This window comes from Canis lupus, chromosome X (assembly GCF_011100685.1).
Source record: "Canis lupus familiaris isolate Mischka breed German Shepherd chromosome X, alternate assembly UU_Cfam_GSD_1.0, whole genome shotgun sequence".
NCBI lineage: Eukaryota > Metazoa > Chordata > Mammalia > Carnivora > Canidae > Canis > Canis lupus.
Window position 1 is genome coordinate 81,886,818 of NC_049260.1, and position 20,476 is coordinate 81,907,293.

Here is a 20,476-nt window from a genome sequence, read left to right on the forward strand (position 1 = left end):
TTAAGGAACAAGCATGATCCTGGATGCTCTAAATAGGAAAGAAACATGTAGGAACTCTGAGGTCATCTTCCTTCTCTACTCCATGGCCATCGTCCACTAATGAAATTCTATACTGCTCCCGTCTCCTGACAGCTAGCTCAGGGGGTTAGGGCAGGTGGTTGGGTCCTCCGAGGTCCAGTTAATTTTGCTCCCTTCCTACCTTGCCATCTTCCAAATGTGTGTCACTGGTCAGAGAAGAGATTAACAGCGGGCAGGAGTGGGGGGCGGTGTTTGGCTAAAGGCAAAGGTGTGCCTGTTACATTCTCAGCTGTTACAGAGGACAGAATGAAATATCGGATGGAAAATTTGGACATTGTCTAAAGGATGGAGAAATACAAGCTGGTTCAAAGTCTTTTTTTTTTAAATAGATAAAATTGATCTGGCAAAGGGGCTGGCAAGGAGTGGAATAACCACCACTGAAGCATATTAAGTGGTGTATAAGAAAGCTGGAGGACAGAATTTAGGAGGAACGGTCTCCAAGGGCAAAGGTTGTTAAACACTGGAATGTACCACCAGAGGATATTGTGGTATTCCCTTTCCTAGAGGTGTCTGCTGCTCAACTGTCTCTGCCTGGGCCTTTTGCTAAAGATGGTTCCAGGGACCAAACAACAGAGGAAAGAGATATAAGGCTCTTGAGGTGCAGCCCAGCTGGGAGGCAGGAGACCAGGCCCATAATACTACCACTTTTCTGCTTCTTCCCCAGGGTTCATCCCCATAATCTGCAAGGTAAGCTCTGGGAGGAAGCAAGGCTAAGAATCAAGTTCCCTATCTCTAGGCAAGGGAAGGAGGAAGTGAACAGAACTTATTTACACAGACAGAGCTCATCACACACTCCTAGCAGAAATGGGAACCCTGTTCTCCAGTCTGATTTTATACAAATTTCCCACCACATCTTGTCCAAATCTGTCCAGAAATCAGCTCCAGTCCATGTAAATTGCCACCGTCACATACTTCCTGTCCTACTGTGGTTTTGTGCATTCAGAGAAAGATTGTTAACTTCTTTGACCTGCTTCCTGGAAATACCTCCTTACATCTGAGCTGAATTTGCCAATGAACAATGCTGAGAAGAAATCAGTGGAAGCTGGTGAGGGCAGCCCCACCAACTTTCCTGCAGCTCCCTCACCCCCACACCCCCACCCCTGCGTGTTCTGGAGTGTGGTAAGACAGTGCCCTGGGGCAAGGGAAAGGCCTGCTGGTTGGTAATCTGGAGTGTTGAGTGTCATGGGGCAGAGCAGGACACCATGGATATAAAAATAGCAGAGTGTTCTTACGCTTGGAATAGGGCTGTCAGAGGAGGCCTTCAAGCTAGGTGTACATGGATGAGATGATCTCAAATCATACTGGATGGCCCCTATTATCCTCTGTCTCCTCTTGCCCGCCTCTGCTAACACAGTGTGGCAGTACGGCCTGGAATGCAGTGATTTGCTTGCTTACCACTGTCAAGATATTAGCCACATCTCAGTACCACCAGTATTGTTCTTAGGGGCGCCTGGGTGGTACAGTTGGTTAAGAGACCGACTCTTAATTTTGGCTCAGGTCATAACCTTGAAATGGTGAGATGGAGCCCCGCCTCAGGTCCTGTACTCAGCATGGAGTCCACTGGGGACTCTTTCCCTCTCTCTCTTTCTGCCTCTCCCTACTGCATGCTCTCTCTCTCTCTCTCTCTCAAATAAATAAATAAATAAAACTTAAAATAATAACTTTAAGTAGATTCACTTCTTAAAAATGCCCCCATCTTAGGAATATTTTTGAAATCACAAGGTGCATGTGTTAGACACATTCTCCCCCTACCTGTCCAATAAATAAACAGCTATAAAAATAGAAAAACAAAGTTAGTCTACAGAGCACCTAAAATCCTCTTGCATACCACCAGCATATGTTTACCACACTTCGGGGAAACAGTACTCTCTATATAGCGCATGCAGATGGTCCCCACCGCCAACAAGCAAGGCTTTATATCCTTCTCCTCCAATGTAAAGCCGGCAGGGCTTGAGAATGCCCGCCTGGCCCTGAATACTGTTTCTGGGCCTGCCTCCCTCATGCCTTCCTCTCTGGGCCAGGACCTGGGCCCTTATTATTTTTCTCCTTTCAGGTGCCAGCCCCAGCCAAGGCTGGAGTTTGCAGCAGAACACAGAGCCCTTATTCCCAGTCAAGTGCTCCTTCCCTCTGGCTGAGAATTCCACACTAGACCTCACTTAACTTGGACAGTGCCCTCTCTGGAGTGGACTTCTTCAGCCTCGGCCCCAGGGGCTGTATTGGCTGGAGTGCCCCAAGCCCACATCAGTAGACTGCCTGGCCAGCCAGGCGCTCACACAAGGCCACAGACACCTCTGGCTGGCCAACTCTCCCCCACCCCAACATGTGGTGCCCCTAGTTGGGAACACTGTCTTCCCTGGGAAGTCAGCTACCCTCCCTCTCCAGAGCCTACTCCTCGGGTGGTCATCAGGAGACAAAGTAGGCCCGAAGCAGGAACTCGTCCAGCAGCAGGAACCTGAAAGGCCAAGTATTCTCCTGGCCAAAAAGAGGTGTGCCGCTATTAGGTAAACCCCAGGACTTTCTAACAATCAGGGCTAAGATGTCTTAGGGCCCAGGCAATGTGCCCCCCTCCTATGCTTTACAAGAGATCCTGTTTTGGCTGGAGTGTTCAGGTCCTTTGGTGACTTACAACTTTTGTTGTTGCTGTTAAACAGATAATCATCCCCCATCCCTTGCCACCCCCACCGCCAATGGAAGCTGGATGCTCTCAGTGTCTCTGGATATAAAGTCATTAGAGCAGCAGAACTTTTCTGAGACTGGAAACTCTGCCCCCTGGGCTCAGGGGCAGGACCAGGGTTGTCCAGAGCCCCCTAACTTCCATCACCCATGGGAGACACCTTCTAATTCAGGGGAGCCCAGCTTGAAAACCCTGTGGTGAGGAAAATCAAGCCAGATGAGGACCCAAACCCTACAGCTTTAAGGGACACGCATAGATTCTTATTTGTGACCTTGTGTGTTTGAAGGTGTTAACCTCTATTTGGTCAGGTGGTGATACAATATACCTCCCCTCTTTCTTTTTCTCTCCTCTAAACTCTTTCCTCTTCCCTTTCCCTCTCTCGAATTCACCTACTACCTGGCCTCCCTCCCTTCCCCTCCTCTCTCTCTTCCCTTTCTTCTTCTCCCCTTGGGACAGCTCCTAAGGAGCCAAGGAAGACCACAGGGCTCTAGACAGTGCAGCGCTATTTCCTGCAGAATTCCAAGATCCCTTCCAACCTTAGGAATCTGTGATTGATTAATGGAGTAGCAAGAAACGGTTGTTGAAGGTGCCGAGTCAAGAAGGATGAGGACTAGTCGCAAGAAGCATAGTGTGGGGTGGCACGGATGCGGGCACTAGGGCAGGTGTCTGGACAGGTGTCTGTGTAGGGGTGGGGTGTTCCCCTTCTACTCACTTTCCCTACTGCAGCTTCCCCGGCAGTGGAGGTGCTGATGGGGACACAGTTGGCAGAGGATGTTGGAGATGACCTGCCATATGGGGAGCCCTGCGCTCTCATGTCTGGCCCCAGAAGGAACTCTCTGGTTAGTGAAATGTCATCAATTATGGCTTACAGACCCTCACCATATAATCCAGGGAGGGACAGCTGACTTTGAGGGAATCCGAACGCAGTGCAATGTACTAAATACCAATACTCACCAAGTAGATTGGTTTCTGGTGTCTCATCTGTGCATTAGTGGGGGGAGAGAGTAGCTATATATATAGTGGTTGTCAAATTTTTAAAGGGCCCTGTGCTGGGTCATGCAGCAGTGGGTCTGGTAAAAGTGGAGGATTTACCGAGAAAACAGGTTTCTAAGACAAGGAGTCAGTTTAGTCTCTCTTCTAGATCTGGATGTGAACATCCGAGACCTGAAAATACTACTAATTCAATTGAGAATTTCCACAAAGACACATAGGAAGAACTCAAGAAATGCATTCTGGGTTGAGTACCTGAATTTGGGGGCTCAAGGAGCCACTGTGAGACATTTAGTAGAGAGGCTCCTTAGCAACCACGCACTGACCACACCCCCAAACATCCTAGTTCTCCTTACTAGCTCATTCCAAGCCCATCATCCTTTGAGTTTTGAAAATTGACCCCAATGTTCTATTCAGCCTGGACTCCCTCTTGAGGTCAAGGCTCTGTGCACATTTACCACCTTCTCCTTCCCTTTTCTTGTTCCTGTGAACCCCTTCTCCCCAACCACAGCATTCCAACATTTAGGAGTCCACTGACTTATTCAAAGCATCTGTGCATCCCAACCACACACAGCAGGATTTTCGAGGTGTTTTCAGGAATATCAGAGTTGGAGGAGACTCGAGACCACCTTGGTTCTCCCCTCCCCCATTCTGTTAGTAGGAAAAGCAGCCCCCCAAGAAAAGTAGGGAGTTACTTACTCAAGCTCAAGCATCAGATTGGTGGCAAAGTCAGGACTGGAACCCAGATCTTCTGGATCTAAATCTGACCCACTTTCCACCACCTCGAGCTGTAGCTCCTCCAGGAACTGTGCCTCCTCCATGAGCTCAGGGTCCTCCCCAAGCTGGGGCTCCTCCACAAGCTGGGGCTCCTCTAGCCTTTCCCCCTTCATTTCATCACTGCCCAGGAAAGCCTCGATTGCCTGGCTGAGGTTGGTTCTCTCTCTCTCTCTCTCTCCTTCCCTCTCTCCCTCCCTCCCTCCCTCCCTCCCTCTCTCCCTTTCCTCTGGAATCTCTCAATTGCTCTCTCTGTAGCTGCCGAGCTAGGGCAGGAGCAACTGGGAACTCTTCCTCAGGCTCAAAAGCAAACTGCTCAGAGAGTCTGAGGGCCAGCCTGGGCTGGCTGGGCTGTGGAGGCAAGAGGAAGTTCTTGGCCCTGAGTGCCTCAGGGGCTCCTGGGCTCTGAGAGAAGGCTGGAGCTCCAGGGGTAAGTGCTGCCCTCCGGATCTTCTGCTGAGGCTGAGGCCAGGCCAGCTTCCTAAACTAACTCCCAGACTGAAGGGGAGGGCCAGATCCTCTGGGGGAGCCCAGACGGCAGCTCTGCCAGCCAGCCCCTGTGGTTGGAACTTTCAAAAAGACCAATGTTTCAGCAACTGATTTCTTTTCCAACCCGAACAGCAGGGCTTTCTGTCCCCCTTGCATGACTGTGGCTGTGGCACACAGCCCCCGCCTGAGCAGAAGCAGGATTCTAGGGCCGAGGCTCCATAACACCCAAACCACTGGTCAATTCTATTAAATAAAACCAAATTAAAAAACACTGTTTTTGGCATCACGTGGACCCAAAGCTTGTCTCCTGGCATGGAGGTATTGTGTACCTACTGGGATGGGATGCACACAGCCGTCCAGAGACAAGAAGTTGGAAGACCATTGAGTCAGAGAATCAGGAGACATGGTTTCTCTTTTCAGCTGGTCACTAATTGGCTGTTTGTTTTGGGGCAGGTACACAGCCTATTCTGGACCTCAGTTTCCTGATCTGTAATGGGAGGGGATGGGGCCAAATGGCCATGAAAGTCCTCCTAGATCTGAGCCTCTGGGGCTCTGTCTAAGATGTGTGTGGAAGTGAGAGGAGCTGCCCCCCCCCACCCTGGGAAGGGGGAGACTCGGGAACTGGAAGAGGTGGTCCCCAGCTTCACTGCCCTCTGAAATCCTTCTTCGTTTGCTAGCAATGCCGGTAGAGTGCCCTCATACTCCTGTAAGTTTTGATCTCTGGTAAAAATTTCAAATGTCCCAGCAGCCTGCCCTGCTTACCCACACTGTCCGCCCCGCCCCCCTCACCCCACTCAGAAGGAGGAAGGCCAAACGCCTTCTCAGTCATTTATACCTGAATGAATGTGAATGAAGAAGGTTCAGAGAGCAAGCCTTGACAGGGAGAGAGCCTGCCAGGCTGTGTTGCAGGTGTTAGCTGGCTCTGGGCAGGAGAGGGTGTGTGACTGTTGGAGCCAGGGGAGGGGTCAGTGAGGGGACAGAGGGGACTGGTAAGAGAGGAAGGCAAGGAAAGTCAGAGAAGATTTTATTCTGGTTCCATTTAAGACATGCCTAAGGAAAGGAAGGCTGGCTTTTCTTGACTGAATGCTTCCTAGAGCATCCTCTCACTTAACCTTTCCAACCACACTCTCCCTCCGCCATTTTTTAGATGAGAAAACTGAGGTCCAGGGAAGTCACTTGTCAAGGTCACAGAGTCTGTCAGTGGTAGTTTATCAGATGTGAAGCCCCCGTGCTTTATGAGCACACACGGTGGCTAATGTCTTTTTCTGCCTCTTGGTGGCCCCTCCAGGGTCTTTCGTGGGTAGAGAAAGAAGGAAGCCCATCTCAGCTGCCTACCAGGGCCAGCACCTCCCACTCCTCTGGTAGAGGAACATGGAAAAGCAGAGGAGGACCCTGCTTCTCTAGAATCTTGGTTTCCTGGGACTCGACGGCCCTGGGCACACCTTGCAGTGAATATTAGAATATACTAGCAAAGTCTCCCGCGTTTGAATAGGAGAGTAAAGACAGCGTTTTGGGGACCTGGTATTTCTAGGGGCCAACGCCAAGTATGATTTTCAGTGCATTAGTTCTTTATTCTCTTCACTGCCCTTCATCCTGTTCATCTGGCAAGTGAGCTCTTCAAAGTCTTCCTGATCCTGATTTTCAGATGATAGTCTATTAAGGCCCTTGGAGAATCACTCTACCTAAATCAAGGCTGCTTGATCTCAGCAACGAGAAAGTGTCTTTGAGGGTTTGCTTCTACATGAAGGCCTCAGTGAGCCAGAGGAACTTCACGATCCACATCTTAGTGATTTGAGGTCATTCTGCCTTTCCTCGCTACTGATTTGGGACAAGAATCACTCACAAAGGGGTACATGCAGTGCCCATGGTCTTAACAAGGTGACTTCTTTTTTGCAGATCTCCTAATCCTAGGGAGAACCACCTCAGCTTGTGTTCTCATGGCTTTCTGCACCTTTCCTTCATTCTGATTAATTGCAATGATACAGTTATTTGTCTAATTATTATTTAATGTCTGTCTCTGCCACTAGATTGTAAGTTTCCTGCCACTGGGATCCTGCCTGGCTTGTTGACTGCCGCTGCATCCCTCATGTCTAGTCTTCCTTGTGTGCGTGGATGGAGGAATCCTCTTCCTCCACAAGTAGGTGGGGTGGGCCTCCAGCACAGGAGTGCTCCCCCAAATTGTCAGCCAGTGGAAGATGGGTGCCCCACTGAGGCTAATCTGAGAAGGCCAGAGGACTTGGGGAGGTACCCTAACAGTTCTAGTCCATTCCCCTCAGACATTCCAGTCCCAGGAGAGTGTGTGCCAGCTTTAATGACTGATATCCAACGGACATCTCACAGGCATTTTTGTTATGAAAGTATTCTCGTGAGAAACACTTCCACATACCACACACGCACTTTGTTCTAACTTAGGAGCACCTGCGTCTGCCTTCTTTGCCGGTCTGTCTCCCTCTGTCCCCTTCCTTATAACCGGCTCTCTTATCCAGTTCTTTATTATTACCGTCACTACCTTCCCCACATTTACACATCAGTAGGGCAGCCCGTGGTACCCTCATTTAGCTCATCAGGAAGTTCTTCCAATTATCTAATCTCAGTTCTTCACGCTATAAGAGAGGCCTGTTCCTGGTGTGGTTTGGAAGCAGCTAGTTACCATCCCTGAGTTGTGACTTGTCTTATATTTGAAGTTCAACCTCTCTTCTCTCTCTTCACCAGCCTCCATCCACTCCATCCTCAAACTCTCTTAGAGCCATCATCTTTGTTCCTTTAGCCCAGCCCCACAAGCCCCCGGAAGTCCAAGGTTTACCTCCTGTTGGCTAAATAAGTCTTGTCGGCCTTATCTGGACCCCTCCCAACTCGAATCCCTTAGATCACAGTGAGCTCTCAGCTGTCACGCACCTTGCCATTATGATGGGACCCATGTCTCTCAAATTAAAGCTCCCTGGATCCCCTCGATCAACCTCTTTGCCCCTTTGCACAGTATAGCCTCCCTCCCCTTCTGCATTCAGGTTGTTTTTCAGCCTGGATGAATATCTGACATTTGCAGCCCAGAAAATTTACACCTTGGGCTCCTGAAAGGAGTGCAGCCTGGAGCTCTGTGTCCCACTGCCTCTGTACAATGAGAAGCATTCATAACTCAGAAGGAGCCCTGCAAAGAGAAAAGAAAATCCAGACGACCCTCCCCCTTTCCTTTTTTTCTTTACAGTAAATAATTTACAAAACCAAATTTTCCTCCCCACAGGCTATACCCACTTTATCACCGGTCCCCAGGACCAGCCTTTACACATTTCCATACTGTCATGGGCTATTTTTAGCAAAGGATGACATTAAGTACTAGTTGCCCCGTGGGCTTCAAACCCATCTCTTCCTCTTGTCAGAATGTTGTTAGTCTTCCTCTTTTGGACCTGACAGCCACTCACAGCCTAGAGATATTTCCAAGAGTGTAAGGCGCTACCTAATTGTACAATTTTAGGGGCTCCTTAGTAAGTCCTCTGCCTAAAAATGTCTTCTTTGGCCTGGGTCTGCTGATTAGAATTAGATCAGGGCTGATGATTTCAGTATTAGACATTCATTTCTTTAGCTCAAGTATCCCTGCTTCAGGTAGCCTTGTCTGATCATTCCTCATTAAGCTCTGACAGGGCACCTAGGTGGTTCAGTGGTTGAGTGTCTGCCTTTGGCTCAGGTCGTGATCCCAGGGTTCTGGGATCGAGTCCTGCGCTGGGCTCCCCTGCGCTGGGCCAAAGCCTCTCCCTCTGCCTATGTCTCTGCCTCTCTCTGTGTGTCTCTCAATAAATAAATAAAATCTTAAAAAAAAAACAACTCCCTGATAGAGCCTTGTTCCTTTTTCCCTCTTGGCACTTACTCCATTTGTAATTGTGCGTTCATTAGTGTGACCATTTGGTTAATGTCTCTCTCTCCCACTCATCTGATTATTCCGTGATGGCTGTGACCCATGTCTCTTGTGAGTTTCCCAGTGCCTAACACTGAGCCTGGCACAGGGGAAGGTGTGCAAGAAATATTTTTTCTTGACTGAGTCTGTTGATGAATTTAAATGTGAATTCTCCAGAGCACTGGTGGGAAAGGCTAGGAGTGTGAGCACCTGGCATCTTAGCTGGAGGAGATGGTCCCAGAAAGCAAGAGTGCTGACCCTAAACAGCACCCCTCCCTTCCATAGGCGACCTGAGGCTGCCTCCTTTCACTACCGTAGCTCCCTCACCTGCCTTTCCTATCAGCTTGATGTTGTCCTCCTTCCTTTGCCTTGCTCCGGGGTCTTCCCTGGTAGGACATATGGGAAAGAAGGATTTATTTGATCCAGGTGCAAACAGAGCTAAAATGGCCTCCTGTGGGGCTGCCAGCAACATCTGTTCAAAGACATTGGGGCAGATAGTGTATATATTCTCTTGGCCACACCATGACTAGTCTCTGGTTCTGTCACCTACCTCAGAAGGGTCTGGGGTAGATCAAGGCAAGGGGTGCTGAGGTATGAAGCCATACCCCTCAGGCTCTCCTGGTGCCCACCTTTGACTGCACTCTGAAGCTCAACTCACCTGGTCCCAATGAGCTCTCTCCAGGCAGAAAAGAGAGGTGCCTTCTTGCTCCCAGGCCCCTGCACCTACCCAGGGTGAGCCCAGGTCCCTGAGGAGAGGGGACCAGGGGCCAGCTCAGCCAGAGTCAAAGAGGAGCCATGAGAGGAGGGCCAGAGTGGGCCTTCCTCTAGCCCCTGAAACTTGGTGACTCTGCGTTTCAGTTTAGAAAGAAGAGAAAGTGTTCTTGGCTGCTGTCCCTACTCCAGGCCAGCCCCTTCCTACCTTTGATCCCTGCTCCACTGGAAAGAATTCCCTCCCCTGTCCCAACCAGAGTGCCCTGCAGCTGCTTCCCACATGCCAAAGCCAACCCACTCTTAAGGCCCTGCTGGAAGCTGCAGCCAGAGAGAGTCTCCCTTCCTAGTTGGGCTTTGGTACCACCCAAGCTCCAGACCTGTGGACCCAGGGTGCAGCAAGCCTCAGGCCTTTCCCTCAAGGAGCAGGAGTCCCTATGCGGCCTGCAGTTGCTCTAGTGGAACTACTTTGATCCCCACTGACCTCGGGTACAGCTACTCCACTCCCCCAGTTACACTCTTAGTTCTCCAGGCCCCATCCTAGCCTCTGCCACCTTGCCTGCCTTCTTCAGTGCTAAACAGGGTAGGTGCTCAAGAAATCCACAGTGGGTGCTCGATCAACAGTGGGATCTCAGTCAATAAATGATGAATTGATTGTCTGAAATGCTTGGTCACTCGGTACAAGGCCGAATGAGGTGCTGCCATCATTCATGTCTCCGGGTACCTGGGCAGGCAGAGTATGTTGCTGTCAAACAGAGCAGGGCTCTTTCTTTGTCTTTCTTTCTTTTTCTGTTTTTGTTTTGTTTTGTTTTTGTTTTTGTTTTTTTACAGCAACAGACTCTGAATGGGAAGGGCGGGGGGATAAGGAGAAACAAGGGGTTCACAGCCCGGGAGGGGTCTCAAGAACGGGAAATTCTGCACCAACTCCTCTGGCTCCCCAATATTGAGTGGCTTCTGGCTGTGATCTGGGGGACTTCAGGGGCCCATATCTCCTGTGCCCCGAGATGATGGTCTTGAGCTTGTCTGGGGATTCCTGAATCTGAGCTTAGGACCCACCCATGTCTGCTGGTTATTTCCACACTTTTCTTTTTACTTTGTTTCCACTGCTCTTTGGTTAGAGAAAAAGAGGAAGAGTGTCCCCAACTACCCCCAGCCTAGGAGCCACTCGCCCATGGGCAGCACAGTGGGATGGGCTCAGGCAAAGATGAGGGAAGAGAAGAAGAGGATCTCTTAGTTTAGGCACAAACTTGGCGGCAAGGGAACACCTGATTCATTGGCCTGTTCTGTGTTGTAGATAGTCAAATGAGCTTATGAGAGAGACAAATATGTCAGAGAATCCAGCATTACTGTGCTGGGGGCTCGGATGCACCAAGCTGGTAGTATAATTCTCTCAATAGGCCAGTGAGAGAGCTAAGAGATATTGTGAATTCAGACCAGCCTGGGGACTTGGGAGGCTTCATGAAGAATGGGCTGGGAATTGGTGTTCTTTTAAAGGGCTCTTCTGGCTTGTCGTAAACCCTTCTGTGTGGGCTCCCAGAGCAGTCCCTGAACCAACAAGCAGATACAAAGGGAAGAGGGACTTCTGAGACTGGTCCTGGGGCCCCTCTAGGCACACTAGAGGCTGTCTCTTTAGTGGTGTAGGGTCAGGTGCTAAAAGAAGTCACCCTCCCTGCCCCCACCAAATGCCCCAAACTACACTAAGCCCATAGCAGCTCACCTGCCTGCTTACATCTGCTGCTGAGTGTGGGGGCCCGGTGGTGGTGGAGTGGCGGTGGTGGTGGGGAATCACCTTTGCAACCTGGTACTTGCTTCTGAGCAGACTGCTTGCCAGACACTAGAGGGAAAGGAGTAGGCTTTTCCTTTGGAAACATGATGAACTCTGTAGACCCCCACCCAACAGGCTTCTGAATGCCTGGCCCCAGGGAAGCCTGCCATTGAGCAAGCAGAAGCTTGATGCCTCGGTACCCTGGCCCTGTTACATAAGGCACTATGTGAGATATGAGTCAGGGCCCTCAGGCTGGCCAAGGCCCAGCCTAGTCCTGGAAGTAAGGCTAAGCAAGGTGAGAGAGGGTGGTGGTGGTGGTGGTGCTTGGCTGGTAAGCCAGGAAGGAGCCACTGGAACCACTTCCCTTCTTCTCATCCCCTTCTTCCTCAGGGATGGCAGGCCTAGCCAACCAATGGCCTAAACAGCTCTGATGGGAATCATGGCCAGACCACTAAGCTGTGAGCAGCTGCTCTCCACCTCCCTTGAAGAGAGGACAAGAGGAAGTGGGTTGAATACCCGAGACTATTTCATGAATAAATTCTTCCTTCAAGGAAGGATGGGGAAGGTCCCTGTGGGGCTCTGTCCACAGGCAGGGCCTCGATTTTAGGCTGGGCCTATTGGAGGAAAGTGGCTCACAGGAGAGGAAGGCTGATGGTGTGCCTTGGGGCATCACTGACCAAGCCTGCTTCTATCTCTTGTTTCTCTTTGGTCTACTATGTGTACCATGGGAAGCTTCCCAGTAGGTCTCCCATGCCGGCGGGATCTCATCCCTCTTATATACTGTTTCCAAAAAGGCAATAGCTGCTTTGCAGCAGGGCTTTCCAGCTGGAAAGTACAGGTGAATTTGCTTTGCCCACTGATAAGGTTCCTCCCTGCCTGGATTAGCATTTGGAAAAAGCTTGCTTTCTACTTTCACAGGCCTCTATCTTATTCCCAGTCCAATTCCTTAGCCCAGATGAAACTGGCACAGCAGCCAGTGGCCTCCCTAAGCCCCTGCCATGATTTCTCATGAAACCTGCTTTGAGCCTAGGATCTAGCCTTCTGGACTCCATGGGGCTTCCATCAGCCCACAGGGTTCTTTGGAGGGCCTGCTCTGCCAAAGCTGTGGTCTTACAGTGAGGTCCTAACACTTGTCCCATTATTGCAGGCACCAGGACAGCACAACATGTCCTGAGCCATTATTGCCGTCTTCATCTAAAAGGGAAATTTCGTCTTTTTGACCCCTGTGGTCATGGAATGCCTTCCCTTGAGTGCACCAAGCACACAGAGTGCTCTACTAAATGGGCCCAAGCTTCAGTCCTACGCAGCACGTTGGCTTCTCCAGGGCTCGAGAGGCTATTGCATGACACCAACCAATTTATTATGTAAACCCAGCCAGCCGTGGCAGATTATGGCTTTGTAGTTATCTTGAGGGATGCCTTACATAAGAGGAGAAAGTTCAGGTAGGAGCAGCATCGCGATAAGCAAACATAGCACAACGGCCACCTCCAGGTGCAGACAGGACTGGCCTCACTCCCCTCAACCAGCTCACAAGACGGGGGCAAGCGCTCTTCTGGGCTCTATCACTCAGAGGACAGAAGACCCTGGCAGCCTTGGCCAGACACATTTATCTCCATTTACCCAGACTTCCTAGCCTTCAAGACCTGTCCTGGAAAGAAGCCAACACTCTACCTAGAATTGAGAATGTGTTAGTTTATCTGGAAGTGCAAATACAAACATGAGTGTTAACCTTCTCTTCAGGCAGGGAGGGAAATTAAGGTCACCCTGGAAAGAGTTATTTTCTGTGCTGTGGGCTCACATGGGTCCAGTTACTGGCAAACTGGAGCAGTGGGTGAAATTCATGCTCTGTTCTTAACATTTTATTTCTTTTTTTTAAGATCTTGTTTATTTACTTATTTGAGAGAGAGCACAAGCAGGGGGGAAGGGGCAGAGGGAGAAGTAGACTCCCCACTGAGCAGGGAGCCCCACTTGAGGCTCAATCCCAGGACCCTGAGGTCATGATCTGAGCTGAAGACAGATGCTTAACCAGCTGAGCCACCCAGGTGTCCCCCTACCAGTTTTCTTTAAGAACACAAACCTTCCAACTACACTTCTCCAGCTCTCATACTGCTCAGAGCTCCATGCTACAGCAGGTCTTCCGTGGACACCAGCCTTGTCTCTTTATCTCTCTTTTCCAAACTTAGCTTTCCCATGTGTCATTTCCATAGAACACTATTCCCAGTGAGTGGCCTCCCTGAAAGAAGGTCTGATCAATAAATTCACACAAGGTAGTCAATGATCAGTAATGATGTCACCTGTGACTTTTAAAAGGTATGGTAGTCCCTGTCCATTCATGAAAGGGGCACCCTAAAACTTCTGCCAGTCCTCTAATTCATAAGCATCCTGAAAGCCCACCATTTCCCCATACAAAACTTCTATTTCCACCGCTTCATTAAACTTTTTTAGCTTTCTTTTCATTGTAACCACTAGCCCTAGCAGCTGACTCAGGGAGGGGGTGTTCTCCCCAGAGAGACAGGGCCTCAAAAAAAAAATACCTGAATGCTAGCATTCACAGAAGCATTTTTCACCATAGCTAACAGGTGGAGGCAACCCAAGTGTGCGTGGATGGATGAATGGTTAGACAAAAATGCAGTTTATCCATACAATGGAATATTATTCAGTCATTAAGAAGGAATGAAGTGCTGTCACATGCCACAACATGGGTGAACCTTGGAAACATTAAACTAAGAAGCCAGACCCAAACGCCACGTAGTGTACATTCCACTTATATAAAATACCTAAAGCTGGCACATTCATAGAGACAGAAAGTTAAGAATAGAGTTTAAGAGGGGCTGGGGGGACTTAAGAGTGGGGAGTTAGTGTTTAACAGGTACAGAGTTGCTGTTGGGGTGATGACAGAGTTCTGGAGATGGATGGTGATAATGGTTGCACCAGGTCATGAATGTATCCAACACCACCGAATTGTCTACTTTAAAGTGGTTAAAATGGCAAATTTTATGTTATATCTATTTTACTGCTATATATGTATATATTACTAATGTACCTTATATACACACATAAAACACATATATATACACATGCTATATCATATACATACATCAGCAAAAGCCTCTTATCACATAGAATTCACACCTGTGCCTCAAGAAAAAGAGAATTTTCTTACATGTTGAAGATTCTCATGAGGCACCCAAACCATGAATGTTAAGTTTGCAGATGCATTTGTGTGTTTAACAGGGTGTGGGCCTTAATCCAAGAGTGCCCCTTCTTTGTCAGACCACTACCAGGTACTCAGGAAATAGTTCTTTTAAATTACTTTTAGCCAGGGAAGGTCTTTCGAAGCTTGATACCAAAAGCGAAAAACACCACAAAGGCAAAGAATGACAGGCTTAACCACAGGGAAACCCAAAACCTCACTACAGTAAAAAAAAAAAAAAACAAAAACAAAAAACCTCCATCCTTAAAATCAAATGGCAAATTAGTTGACAAAGGGTTACAATCTTGAATTCGAGGTTTCTCAGAGTGTAGTCTGCATACCACTGGGACCATGGAGGAGGGGTTTTAGGTGGTATATGGCCACAACTGAATCTTGGACTAGGAATTTAGACACTATAGCAGGCAGGTAGGAGTCAGGAGTTGTTTTGCCCCTCAAATCATACCACGTAAGCAGCTCCACCCTCAGAGGTCAAATCCAACAACATACACTTATGAAATCATTTGTGCTACGACTCACTTAGAGAAGCACAAATAATTTATGTGTGAATTTTTCTTGGAAACCTGATCTGTGAATCTCTATCTTTCCCCCTTGCTGCTATATATCAACTTAATAGGGAGAGTTAAAGTCATTAGCACATGCAAAGCAATTCAACGTCTTTGGCTATTATTATTTTCTGAGCATCTAAGTGTGGGAACCAGTTGTTGCCAGCTAGGAACTGAAAGATAGACAACTAGGACTTTTAGAGCTAGAAGCAAAATCAGATTTAAAGGGTCTCAGGCCACAACGGACAGGTGTGCTTGGGGGCCAAAGACAGAACAGAGTTGATTGAGAAGCTTTGGATAAAGCCTTAGAAATAAATTTGAGGTTACAACATTTGTGACGATAACAGAATGTGGCAAAAGCTTCCCTTCCAGCTTGCCACACCTCACTGATCAGAGAATTAAGGCCCCTCAATGTCAAATTTGCAAGGTTTTTTCCATAGGCTACATTTATTTTATTTTAATTTTTAAAAATATTTACTTATTTATTTGAGAGAGAGATCATGAACAGGAGGAGGGGTGGAGGGACAGAGACAGAGAGAATCTCAAGCAGACTCCAGGCCCCAGCACAGAGCCCGAAATGGGGCTTGATCTCAGGACCCTGGGATCATGACCTGAGCTGAAATCAAGAGTCGAATGCTTAACCGACTGAGTCATCCAGGCACCCCATATTTTATTTTACTTTTTTACAGTTTTTTTTAAAGATTTTATTTATTCATTCATGAGAGACACAGAGAGAGAAAGAGGCAGAGACACAGGCAGAGGGAGAAGCAGGCTCCATGCAGGGAGCCTGACGTGGAACTCCATCCCGGGTCCCCAGATCAAACCCTGGGCTGAAGGCGGCGCTAAACCGCTGAGCCACCCAAGCCTCCCACCAGTTGTTTTTTTGTTTTTGTTTTTGTTTTTTTAAGTAGGCTCCACACCAAGCGTGGGGCTTGAACTCACAATCCTGAGATCAGGAGTCACATGTTGTACCAGCAGAGCCAGCCAGGTGCCCCTCAGAAGCCACATTTAAATGGGAAGTTTTAGCTGTTTGCCCAGTATATTCTATCTGCCTCCTAAGTTTTCCAATTTTAGAAGCATATTCAAATGATGAGGCAGAGTTCCTTTAATAAAAGGGTGACCAACTGGGGGCACCTGGGTGGCTCAGCAGCTGAGCATCTGCCTTTGGCTCAGGTTGTGATCCAGGGGTCCTGGAATCAAGTTCTGCATTGGGCTCCCTGCCAGGAGCCTGCTTCTCCCTCTGCCCATGCCTCGGCCTCTCTCTCTATGTCTCTCATGAATAAATAAAATCTTTAAAAAAAATAAAATAAAATGAAAGGGTGACCAACCATCCCAGTTTCCCTGGGACTGTCCTGGTTTGAGCATTGAAAGTCTTGTTTCCTCAAGCTGGAGGGTTGGTCACCTTACCTAGTAAGGACATTTTAACCATTTGATTAGTTTCTGGGCTAATATTTACCTCTGTTTAACAACTCTTTCTTCGCAGACAATTCTTTAGTGTCTGATTTTGGGTGGAGTTTTGGCTTTACCCTTTGTTGTGAGGCATCAGGCAAATTACTTAATTTTCCCAAGCCTCAATTTCCTTTATTATAAAATAAAGAAGGGTAACAACATTACCCATTTCATTGGGTTGGTGTGAGTATCAAGTGAGGTTATGCAGATAGAATGCTAGTACATACTGTAAAAGTTCAATACATGTTAGCTATTAATCTATAATTGCTATTAGCTGCCTAACACAAGATTGAAGGGATGGTATCTTCCCCTCACCCAGTATTTATTTTATTTTTTTTCCCTCCCCTCACCCAGTATTTTAGAGGCACCTTTATATACCAACAAGCTGCTTGCCCATTACCACCGATTCATAGATATATACACAACACTGTCCATCAGGACCTCTACCGGACTGAGTAAAATGCATGTGGTTCAAACAACAGAAATCACACTTAAATATTAATTAGGATTTTCCAAGATTAGGTTAAAGTTGTAAAATCTTTATAGAGGACCACACCAATAATTAAACAGTCATCCAGTTTAATAATAATAATAATAAACAGTTATTGAGGACTGGCTGTATAACAAGAAGCCCAGGGAAAACCAAGTGAGTGTAACACAGGTCCTACCCTCAAATCGCTTACATTCTTGTGTTCCAAGGATTCCAAGAGGTAAGCCAGGAATCAGGGGCCAATCAAAGCAGACAAACCAGGTAAATGTGAGTAATGTGCCCCGCCCTTCCTCCCCAGGATATAGGAGCCCTGGAAGCCGGGGAGTGGGCTGCAGAAGGAGAGGCAGCCTTGAAAGTAGCCAAACTAAAGGAAAAGACGTCCAGGCGGGAATTTGAAAGGTCCAATAATTAAATGGAACAGAAGTAAAAAATGATGGCTGAGTTTTGAAGACAGATGCCCAGGGAATAAATGAAGTAAGGAAGAAGAAATTTTCACTTTGGAGAAGGCTGTCCAGCTCAGATACTGGAGAAATCCCATGACCAGCATTAATTGTCTCTTACTTTGCTACGGAGCATGTCATTCTGGGCAAAACCTAAACCACATTCAGAATCTCCAACCTCTAAGGGCCCGGGAAAGGTCAAGGCAAATGAGACAATGCTTCATCCTGCTAGAACTCTAGGGCTGTGACCACAGGACCCTGTCACTCTCCAGCCTCACGGAAGTCTAAGGGCTTGCAGGTTTGATGCTCAGCTGTTTGGGACACTGAGTTGCTCTCCTTCCAGGAGGCATGGTACACAGGTACACCTCCTCAACCATTTTCCCGGCTCCCTCAGCACCTCCAAGCCCAACCCATAGCATTTCCAGGCTTTCCCAAGAACCAAGCGTCAACAGACAGGAGTCCATGGAGTATGCGACAAAGGAGGTTTTTCCATTCCAGAAACCCAGACAACCAGAAAGCATCCCAAGGCATGGCACAAGGCAACACTAATTTCAGGCTCTCAGCCTTACACCTCACTCATCTAGGTCTGACCCTCCTAGGCTCTGAACCTAGGAGCCAGGGCCCAGGAAACATCCCCTCTTATACTTTAATAAGGCCAATTTCGGGGGCAGCTTTTCTCCCAGTTGAAAGAGTCCAAAACCTACAGGTGCTCTTTCCTGGTGTTTCCCTCCCCCACCACCACTCTCCTATGGAGCAGCGGAGGATTATTAAGAGCCTGTTAGAGCTTTAACTGGGCAGGGCTGTGGGGCGCCTGTGGTGTGAATACACTTGCAGTAATCTTTCACCAGAAACGAAGATTCCCTCGAAACCTGTTCCGTATGGCCTGGTTTCTTGCAGACAATTGATGCCTCATGTGAAACAATAAAAGAAAGGGCTCTGATGGCCTGGAAAATGCCTGAGAAATACAACTTGTTATGACAATACTAACCAAGTCTGCAGCACTGCTTGCAGCTGAGGAGGCAAACCTGGTCTTAGCACCAAGGGAGGGTAGTTCCTGCCAATAGGATTGCTTTGAAAATTTCTTACGTGTGCTCCACCGAAAAGCCACTCAATGATTCAATATTCTGTGGGTGCTCAAAATTTCTCATTACCTTGGCTCAACACACCACCTGCCCAAGATCTGGACTCTCAAAACTACAAGGAACCTCAAGAGACCAGAGAGATCAGGGAACTTGCTCAGGTTCACACACTGAGGTAGAGCCATATCTTGTACCACAACCCTGGTCTCCCACAGCAGGGTTCTCCTTCTCTTACATAACCTTTGTTGTTGAGCGAGAATAAGATCCACCCCTATATACGTGTGCTTACACACAGGGGCATAGACACATGCACATCCCCCATACTCCATCCAGTGTCCTGTGGTGATGGTTCTAAGAACACCAAGCCCGGGGCTGGGTTTCCTGCTTCCGCTGCCTCAAAACTGCCTCAGTTGTCTCTCTGCTACCAGGACTGGCTCTTACCAGAGTGTCTCAGACTGGAGGACAGCAGCCACCCTGTGTCTTCCCATTGGTTCTCCTCTCCACCTTCCTTCCTTGCTCTTCAGCAGGATGTCTAAAAAAAGTCTGACCTGCACTTCAACACAGGCCTGCGCGGACATGTGTTCAATTACCCACCTGTGTTAGGATGCTCCCTCTGGGGCTGCCTTTAGTCATCACTGGAAATTGAAGGCTGCGATCCACGGAGGTGGGGGTGTATCCCCATCCAGAGTCGCAAAAAAGTCTCACAGATGCCTAATTTTTCTTATTCTTCACCCTCCCCCACACCAACAGCAGCTTAATTTGTCTTGACAGTTTGCTTGCCATCGATGTCAGTCGGGGCCACTCGGTAATTTAAAAGCCCTTGCAATTTCAACCCGAGTTTGCATTTTAGAAATGAGCTTCTGAGAAGGGTGGGACGGATCCTGGGAGCATCCTGCGGCAGAATCTCCAAAACGGCGGTGGAAACGTGGGTATTTGACGAGGGGGCGTCGCCGGCTACCACCAAACTTATCTAGGGCTCTGTCCACCTCCCTCCAGCACTCCCCTAGGCAAGTCTCCACGGGGACCCTTCAAAATAGGGCTGCCACCTGCCGGACCATCCTCAGCCCCATCAGACTCCAGGTAGCCTAAGGGTCTGAGTCAGGTCGCAGCGGCAGCCAGGAGCCCCGCCTCCTCAATGCCCACCCCCTACCTCCACCCGGTGAACATCCCGGTCGCCCTTCCGGTCAGAGGTGAGGGTCCGGCAGAAGACGGCGCCAGCTGGGAAGGCGTGCCCACCCATCTGCCCAGGCACCCACCTGTGGAAGAAGAGCAGGATTGAGAGCATGGTCTGGTCGATGTTGCGATTGCAGATGCCCTCATTGATCAGGTAGCAGGGGTCCCGCAGCACCGGCTCTAGCGAATCCTGCCGCATTATGCTGTTGAGCTTGTCGGTGTTGAGGTTCTCGAAGATGAGCTTCTCCTGCAGCTGCCGAAAGTTGCTTACGGTAGGGCTGCCTGGGTTGTTGTTCTCTCCACTGCTCTCGCGCTGGAGCCCGCTCTTGTGGGCCAGGTCCAGGCAGCAGTTACAGCAGTCGAGGCCAACAGGTGAGCGGCAGTCGGTCTTGGGCTGATCCATCTTCTCTGGCTCAGGGGCCCCTTGGCCCTCCAGGTCAGGGTTGGCTGGCAGGTGCGCGCCTGCCGGGCTGGACTGAGGGGACTCCAGGGTGTCTGGAAAACACAAGCTGTGAGAAGAGTTGAAAATTAGTGCCTAAAGCCAGCCACCCTCGGCTTGGCCCCTCCTGGCTGGGCTGCTCTGGGTGCGAATAGAAACAGCTGGACAAACAGCTCTGAGCGGATCCTTCGGGCTCACTTCCTCCTCCTCCTCTAGAGGCTGGGGCTGCCCACCCCCCAACCCCGGCCCGTAGGTGCCACACGCGGCTCTAGCGCAGTTCCAAGTT

General features: G+C 49.0%; 2 protein-coding genes across 8 annotated transcripts in view; one reads left to right on the top strand and one right to left on the bottom strand.

Annotated features, from left to right (window-relative positions):
• TSC22D3 (TSC22 domain family member 3) overlaps positions 1 to 20,476 on the bottom strand; it is a 62,575-nt gene that overhangs the window by 40,583 nt on the left and 1,516 nt on the right. For 6 of the 7 annotated variants that reach the window (XM_038588022.1, XM_038588024.1, XM_038588027.1 and 3 more), the window contains exon 2: positions 19,835 to 20,260. In XM_038588022.1, coding sequence (XP_038443950.1) covers positions 19,835 to 20,260 — 426 coding nt within the window. Of the gene's footprint in view, positions 1 to 19,172; positions 19,196 to 19,834; positions 20,261 to 20,476 lie in introns of those variants that run through there. The other variant, XM_038588031.1, reaches the window with a different exon arrangement.
• The window catches only part of MID2 (midline 2), a 202,761-nt gene that overhangs the window by 8,380 nt on the left and 173,905 nt on the right, over positions 1 to 20,476 (top strand). The window lies entirely within an intron of this gene.